The 8,968-nt window shown below is 43.4% G+C and overlaps 1 protein-coding gene across 1 annotated transcript in view; it reads right to left on the bottom strand.

Moving 5' to 3' along the window:
- Nucleotides 1–26: 26 nt before the first annotated feature.
- The window catches only part of LOC123027831 (vomeronasal type-2 receptor 116-like), a gene marked incomplete at its 3' end in the record, with an annotated part of 23,143 nt that continues 14,201 nt past the window's right edge, over nucleotides 27–8,968 (bottom strand). Inside the window, exons 2-4 of the mRNA XM_044439073.1 lie at nucleotides 2,588–2,815; nucleotides 1,871–1,997; nucleotides 27–226 (exon numbers count right to left, since the gene is read on the bottom strand). Coding sequence (XP_044295008.1) covers nucleotides 27–226; nucleotides 1,871–1,997; nucleotides 2,588–2,815 — 555 coding nt within the window. The remainder of the gene's footprint in view (nucleotides 227–1,870; nucleotides 1,998–2,587; nucleotides 2,816–8,968) is intronic.

The raw sequence follows: 8,968 nt of genomic DNA, 5'->3' as shown, positions 1-8,968 counted from the left end.
GAGTAGGTGAGGTCCCGGTTGTTGGCTTTAATAATTGGAGTGTTTCTTTTCTTAATGAATGCAGCTAGCACCAAAGCTGTGAGAAGAGCAAAGGAGAGTGCCAAGAAAGTGAAAGTCATCCCCAAAGGCTCAGAGAAAGAGAGGAAACTGAGGCTCTTGGGAATGCAGTGGTCTTGCTCACTGTTTGGAAATTCCTCTTCTGGGCAGTAGGAGCAATCATCCATATCTGAAAATCAGAGGAAACATATGTCAAACCTCATGGTCATGGGCTCAGGCATATGCTGACTCAAATCATCCTATGACGTACTTAGAGCCAGTCTTTTCCTTCTGCCTGGAAAATGCCTTGACAAATGCACAATATGTTTTTGAAAGTAGTTGCCAGTCACGGGGGGATTTTTGAAGATGCATAGCATGTAATGAATGGGAATCATGAAAGCAATCATCTGTGGTGGAATCCAAGTGTGTTACTGTGGAATTTCTGAGAAATAATGCTAGGTGTGCAAAGGGAACATTCATGTTTAAGGTAAGTCTACCAATTTGGGGTCTTTAGAACAACCACAGCTGGCCTGCACTCAGGTGGAGCATAAGTTGTGGCCGGGGGGTGCTGAAGGAGAGGTGAGGGCCAAGACACAGCCATCTGCCACCACCCCAAAGAGATGGAAGTGGGTGATCATCCTTTTGAGGTGGCTAGACAGAGGGGATGTGGTTTAATTGGATTTGAGCAAGGTCTTTGACAAAGTGCTGTAAGATATACTGGTTGAGAAATTGAGGAGCTTTGGGATAGACCAATGTACTGTCCAACGGATTAGCACATGGTTGAAGGACAGAAAGCAGAGAGTATCTATTAGTGGGGAATCAACGGGATTGTGGTCAGTGACGAGCGGGGTCCCTCAGGGCTCTGTCATCAATGACCTTTAAGAAAGGGTGACCAGTCTACTGATAAAATTCACAGATGATACTAAAATGTGGGCAGTGGCCACAACTGAGGAGCAGGTACTCCAGATCCAAAAGGATCTGGACAGACTATGGAAGTGGGCAGGGGACAAGAGGCTGGCGTTCGATGTGGATAAGTGCAAGGTCTTGCACTTGGGGATATAAATGGGTGTCATAAGTACAGGTTAGGTGACAAGTGGCTGGAGAGCAGCACTTGTGAAAGGGTTCTCAGGGTATTGCTTGACTGCAAGCTAAACATGGGTAAGCAGTGTGGTGCGGTGGTCAAGAGGGCAAATACCACCTTTGGCTGCAAAGCCAAAAGCGTGGCTTCTAGATTGAAAGAGGTATTATTACCACTCTATATGAATCTCACATGCCCGCAACAACAGTATTGTGTTCAGTTCTGGGCTCCACATTATAGGAAGAATATAGCCAATTTATAATCAGTGCAGTGTAGGGTCACAAGGATGGTGGTCAGGTTGCAGGGAAAGCTGTATGAGGCAAGACTGAGGGAACAGAGTCTTTTCAGCCTGGAGAAGAGGACACTCTGAGGGGATCTGTTGGTGACAGATAAGTATGTGAGTGGGTGTCACATGGAGTTGGGCAGAGACCTGTTCTCCCCTGCAGAGGAGGGTAGGATGGGTTCCAATACAGCAAAGCTCAGGAAAACATGGTTCAATTTGGATGCCAGGAAGTACTTCCTGACAGTTAGGATCACTAGGGTATGAATGAACTTCCTCAGAAGGTGGTTGAAGCCTCAAGGATAGGCTAGATATGCACATGGCAGACATGCCATGAGTGGACTTGGCTGGAACCAAGAGTCAGACTAAATGGCCAAGGAGACCCATTCTGACTCACTCAGTTTCTATGACAGTACAGGTGATAGTGAAAACTGATGTGACATATCACACATGGCACTGCCTGCTTTGGGACCTACCCTTCTTATCTGAAATCATCTCAGTTGGACATGGAGTACAAACATAGCAACAAAATGGATGCCCTTCTTTCTTTTTTCTTTGGGAACCTGAAGGACAGTTGTCATTGCATCTTGCAATGGGCAGAACCTGTAAGAAAAGGGCAGAGTCAAAAACATATGTAGAACAGCAGGCTAGGAAAGTGCGTTATTGTTAAAAAGGAGGGGAGGGGAGGAGCTGTAATGATAAGTATGCTTGTTTTTGAATAGACAGGGAATTTTTTATTGCTTAATTAGCACCCTCCATACTCAGGATCACTGATGACTGAGAGTGCTCCCTGTGGCTGATAAGAGTTGAACTCCAAAAAACCTGGAAAGCATCAAGCTGGAGTGCAATAACAGCTCATGCATCTGATTAATTCTAGTCCATCACTGTTATGCACAGTGGTTTCTCCCTTATTAAAAAAGTTGGGATAATGACAGGACGGATGTTAATATCTCAGAATAGGGAAGAAAAGGAGAACAGATGAAGGGCAGTTGTTTGATAAGGTGTTAAGTGAAGGCAGCGGTTCAAAATAGTTCAATAAGGAGCAAACATTCTAGGGTATTAAGAGGAAGCTGTTTTGTTTTTTAGAGGTTTTTTGGTTTGTTTGTATGCTTTTTTTTAATGTCCAGCAGGACCAGAAGTATTATGCAGAGTGAATACTAAGAGACTTGCTGCAAGCAATAATTTCTTCTCACCTGATGAAAAGCTCTGTGCCACGTGATGGCCTCCTTGTTGATGGTAAACTCTTGACCTGATACAGCCTGTGGATCCACCCCTCCTACTTTCACTCTTAAAAAGGACTGGTTTGGGAAAGTAACCCAGTTGATGAGATCAAATCCAGCTGCTAATTCACCTCTCTCATCAAGAGACACCAAGTCCCCAGCACTGTTATTAAATGAGATGCTCCTTAGGAAAGGGTGAAGCTGGATAGAAGAAGCAAAAGCAGACAGAAATAACCAACAGATATAGTAGTGGCTAATTATTTTTGATCTCGAAAAGTAATACTCAGAAATACTAGCTAAGGTGTATGATACTGCAATCTGATCTCTCCAGCTCTGATTCCTGCCCTAGTAAATTGTCTTCTCTTCCTTGGTGGAATCTGGATAAAACAGGAATTAATTGATGGAAGAACCCCATTGAAGAAGAAGAAACCCCTTCCCTGCTTGCCAGGAAATTGCAAGTACCTCTTTAGCTGAAGGGCATAAAATTGACCAGTACATGAAGCTATGAATGCAACAGTTACGTATCAAGTTGAAAACACAAGCATGAACCAGAAACTCTGCCAAACAGAACTGTGTAGTCTGCTCCTAAAGTCCAAGCACATGAAATTAGCTCCTGAACTGATCAGCTTAAAGAAAACCAAGACAATCATTAGATCTCTGGAGATGTTTGCTATGAAGTAGGTTTGCTATAAAGAAAGCTCACAACTAATGCATGCATTTTGGGGAAAAATAAGCACAGTGCTATGCAGACGTTTCCATGCACTATTTCCTATATAACACAGAAAACTCCCATCCAATATGACTGTGCTGTCTTGGAATAGAAACACATTTGTATCATATATTCCAACCATTTAAAAACATTGCTCTGAAGATTTTATGAAACTTATCAGGTATCATGTCACTCAAAGAGCAACTTAAATGGGTTGATCCTGAAAGATACAAGATGTTACTCTTTCCTTATTCATTTATGCACATTATGCAGCTTGTGTTCTCAGTTTGTTATCTCAAGACTTCCTGGTTGATCAAACTTTTGATCTTTGTTTTTTTCCCCTGCCATAATTCATAGCTTCATAGACACAGACAGCTGAAGATATTTTGGAATGATAGAGATGAAAATGTTTATAGGAAAGTGCAGAGTTTAAAGTGTAAACGTTTCTGAGCTACAAGGGAATACTTTTTAATGCAAAGGTTACCTGCCAAGGCTGGAGATCTGGAAGATCTGATTTCTCTCTGTTCAGCATTCCTCTGTGCTTTGCCCTAGCTGAGCGCATCTTTTGCAGAGCGTGTGCTATGGCATGGACCGCATTATAGATGCTGTAGCTTTGGCCAGTCATGCTGAGTTCAAAGAGAGTGCTGGGGAGACTTTGCAGCTCCTCTTTCCCTGTGCAAGGCACACTGATTCCATTCCTCACATTAGAAGCAGAAAAAGTGCAGTCAAATGCTTCTTCCCAGAAGCCCCTGAGAAAGCCATCATCTGTGGGCAAGTGAGGGTTCAGAAGATGCAGGAATTCTTGAAATCCAGGCACATCATTTACGTGGATTTGAAAAGATAAAGCACCGTGGAAGTCTTGTATATCAAAATGCTTCTGCATTGTCTGCCTTGAGAAGTCCCATTGTGCTGTCAGAATCCATACTTTACCTATAAGGTAAAGGTAAAGGTAAAGGTTTCCCCTTGACATTAAGTCCAGTCATGCCTGACTCTAGGTGGAGGTGTTCATCTCTGTTTCCTAGCTGAGGGAGCCAGCGTTTGTCCACAGACAGTCTCTGTGGTCATGTGGCCGGCATGACTAAACACCGAAGTGCACAGAACGCTGATACCTGCCGACCAAAGTGGTACCTTTTTATCTACTTGCATTTTCATGCTTTCGAACTGCAAGGTTGGCAGGAGCTGGGACAGAGCAATGGGAACTCACTCCAGTGTGCAGATTCAAACGGGTGACCTTTTTGATCAACCAGCCCAGCAGAACAGCGGTTTAAACCACTGCTCCACCTGCAGTCCCACTTTACCTATAGAAGCCATTGAAATGTCTTCTATTATTGAATAGAAATACACCATCCAGGTGAAACATGCCATTGTCTGAGGTTTTGCATTGATAACCAATACTTTGACTTTTGAGTTGTTTAGCGGGAAGACTTTGGCCCGGAGAAGTTCTAAACCCAAGCTCAACATTTCTGTAGCATGAGATATGGCTGGCATTTTTTCAGTGAAAGCAGTGCAGATCCCTTTCTGGGAAAGCATTGGTATTAAGACTCGCAGAAACTGCACTCCATTTTCATTGTCTGATGCAATGATTCCAACCCAGGACCACTGGAAATGCAGGAGGAGATGCAAAATGCCTTCATACTGATAGAGTTCGTTGGGAACCATCCGATAGAAGAAGGGAAGCTGCAATTCAGCACTCATCAATGGAGACAATATACAATAAGCCACCTAAAAATTTCATAAAGTAATTCAGAAAGCTATACTACCATAGTATATCTCATTACTATTATCTGCTACGCTGAAATCAAGAGTTAGAATCTTGTCAAAATCCAATGTTATCCATCATCAGCTGGAGGTTGGGGGCCGACACCTCTTAGCATTTCTGGGCAACCTGATGTCCCTGAAATTGCTGTCCCTGTTGCTTTTGTCCAAACATACATTGCATTATTCTGGAATGTATTCACATTGGAGATACACAAGCCCTTCTCTTTGGCCAACACAGTGCATTCACTATGAGAAGCAGAAATGGCCAAATACCACCAAGAGATCTTATAGGAGATCTTATAGGACTGGGCTAGGAGAACCTGCAGGTCAGAAATTCCTTCTTTGAAGCACTGCCCAACAACTAGCCAGATTGGTGAACTCCCTGAAATGGAAGCAACAACACTGGGGTACATTGCTGTCATCAATTCAGAGAAGCCTCCACGCACCCCCTTTCTACGCCATAGAGAAAAAGTCCACAGCTTCCCATGAGCTTCCTTCAAGAGAGTGTGAGAGTCATCCATTAGGTAATAGATTTATCACAGTCATTTGCTCACTTTCGGTCTCATAAAAATAAGGCAAAACACAATTATTCTATCTGAATTAGTTGTGACCCACAAGCTCACTCTACCTGTGGAATCTTATACATGCCCAAGATGCTAGCTATTTGAAGTGAGATCTCAGAGTGAAGTCCTCCTATAACAGCTACAACACTTTTCTTCTTGCCACATTTGAAGTTGGGGACAATCCATTCTGTGGTGGTGAGAAGTTTCAGTGTGTTTTGGTGGGTCATCCTTTCATCTGCGTAGCTTTCATAGATGGAGAAACCGAGGCTGCTGTTCATTAAGATTGAGGGATTCTGGTTGATCTCCTTCACAGCAAACACCAAGGAGAGAAGGTGCTGGTAGTACTTCAAGATTGTGCTAACAAAGAAGTTAAAGATATGGTCATCCCCTGCTGTCTACCTTTTCAGGAACATGCGATGCAGCATTTTGCAGCATTGATCTTTCAGCCAGCTGCAAATGATTACATACAGTGCACACGAATGCGCACGCACACACACACATACACACAAACACAATCACAAGATTCTGGTGCTTCCATGGGTTCCCCAGTCAAATATACTGTGCAATCTGTGCAAATTGCCGGCAAACAGTCAGTACATGACAATGTGCAGATGTGCATTTTCAGGGTCCAAAAGGAAAAGCCTTACCTGACAAGTATTCAGAGAAGTGTCTGCTGAATGGGACCAAATCCCACTATCTGAGCTGGAAAAGCCCAGTAGCTTTTCACCCCTAAAGTTCTCCTATAACCCTATTAAGCAACCAAAGGATCTCTCATGCTTTACTTACAACCGACCGCTCACCAGCTGACAAGTGTAAAATGATTGCAAGTGAATATGCTGACTTTTTGATCGCTGGTACAAACTAGAAAAGGATAGCACACTTCCAAGGAATCTGCTCATATCTGCCCTATAACCACGCTAATACAGGTGTTATTCAGGTGTTTCATCTTCCAAGAAAGTCTGTAAGATTTTCTGCATTATATACAATTATGATGGAGACTTCAGAAGAGCGGACCCTTTAGGTAAGTTAAAATACACCCAATTAATCAAAAACCAATCAATATAGGTTACCTCACTTGCTGTGACTGACAAAACAGGAGGAGAAAGTTCTGGTGCAACAGGAAGAGATTCAGAGAGATAGAAAATGACACTTAGAGGGAGGATGGTGTCAAAAAGAGGGAGTCTTGACCTACATTAACACCTTGTAATGTCATTCAGAGCAGGGGAGAGGGAGAGGGGGAGAGAGAGAGAGAGAATGGAGAAAAGCAAATATTTATACTGTCAAAAGGATGCAAATCTAAAAGGAAAAGAAAACAAAGGTATTTTAGACAATTTTCTAAACATGTCATTGCATATATGACATACATGCTCCGGATATGAGCTTAATACATAATGGGAGGTGGAAATCATTTTCTTACAAAAGTTCATCTACAAAGTTTGTTTTAGGGTGGTCATGGAAAAATACTTCATGGAATGCACAGCCGAACTGAGAAGTGATCATCCCAACAATTAGGTTTCCTGTCTGATAATAATTGTGTGGAAACTGGAAAGTGTCATCTGTGGCACATATATCAGAATGGCCCTTGCCTTCAGTTGGAGTCAGCTGCAGCCATAGAAAAAGTAAAATGTTCAGCATCGTGGGGCAGAGGGCCCAGTCTCTCTGAGGGCCCAGTCTCTCTGAGGGCCCACCACAGCTGATTCACAAGATCTTTCTTTCAAGTGTGCCAGTCTCTTTTAACCATGAAAAACTGCTGAGGAACAAGCTTATGCAGTCCTGCATGGTCAGAAATCCTCACCCCAGTTTTGAGTGAGACATGCCTTCCAGGTATCAATGCCAGAATATTGCCATCTTTTATATTATTTTCTTGAATGTACTTGCAGACTGAGGAAATCCACCAGGGGTTGACCTGAGAAAGGATGGACCTGAGCAATCGCAAAAAATTACAGGGTTCAAAGTCAGCCTATTTAATTCCAGTGTGTAAGATGTCAATAGCTGCAAAAGTCTAATTAGAAGGTGGACAAATCTGCTTTCCCCTCTTCCCTGTCTTAAATCTCAATTTCTTTCTAACCCAAATGCAATGGGATTTTTACATTCTGTTTGACACCAAAGTCAAGTGAAATTTCTACCTATCTGTGCTGGTCAAATTTGATAGGCATGGCTACTCCTCAGGGTACAAGACAGCTTTTAATCATGAGGATCCTGTCAGAAAACAAAGGCCATTTCCTAGTTGATGATGATTAATTGATCCACCTTTCTTTCTCTGGCAAGATTCTGGATCAAGGCACTTTACACAGCTCTCCTCTCAATGCTCCCCTCACAGCAACAACTCAGAGAACAAGGCTAGGCTGAGAGTGCATGACTAGCTCAGGACCCTGCAGTGAACTCCATAGCCAAGTGGGGACCAGGCCCTGATCTTCTGAGTCCCAGTGGAAGCCTGAAAAACTACTGCATCCCCCTGAAACCTACTCTTGAATGCACTAAGGGCCCCAAACCATGGGCATGGATTAGCAGATATTTTATTTATTTATTTATTAAAACATTTTTATGCTGCCCCATTCGCCGAAGCCTTAGGGCGGCTTACAACAATGAATTAAAACCACATAAATTAAAATATACATATTAGAATAATAATAATGATAATAATAATTTAAAATACAATATACACACAATATAAAATAAGCCGCCCTGGCCAGATAAAATTCAATAGTATTAACATTTAAAATGCTGCTTAAATAAAAAGGTCTTCGCCTGGCGCCGGAAAATAAATAACGATGGCGCCAGGCGGACCTCTCTGGCAGTGCATTCCATAACTTAGGCGCCACCGCTGAGAAAGCCCTCCTCTGAGTAGCCACCCTCCTAATTTCTCTCACTGAGGGCTCCCGGAGAAGGGCCTCTCCTGCCGATCTCAGGGGGCGACTGGGCATATATGGATGTAAGCGCTCCTTCAGGTAACCAGAACCCAAGCTGTTTAGGGCTTTATAGGTCATCACCAACACCTTGAATTAGGCCTGGACTTCAATGGGGAGCCAGTGAAGCTGACGGAGAACTGGAGTCATGTGAACATAATGGCCAGTACCCGTCAGCAGCCTGGCAGCTCTATTTTGAACCAATTGAAGTATCTGGACCGTCTTCAAAGGTAGTCCCACGTAGAGCGCGTTACAGAAGTCAAGACGGGAAGTCACCAGAGCATGAATCACTGTTGTGAGACAGTCGTACTCCAGGTAGGGGCGCAGCTGATGAATCAGCCGAAGCTGGAGGAAAGCGCTCCTCGCCGCTGCTGTTACCTGAGCTTTGAGTAAAAGCTCCGGGTCGAGGAGCACTCCC

Source organism: Varanus komodoensis, unplaced genomic scaffold (assembly GCF_004798865.1).
Source record: "Varanus komodoensis strain SLA01 unplaced genomic scaffold, ASM479886v1 scaffold349, whole genome shotgun sequence".
NCBI classification, from domain to species: Eukaryota; Metazoa; Chordata; class Lepidosauria; order Squamata; family Varanidae; genus Varanus; species Varanus komodoensis.
Note: the sequence above shows the minus strand (reverse complement) of the source record. Positions and strands in the feature narration are given on the sequence as shown.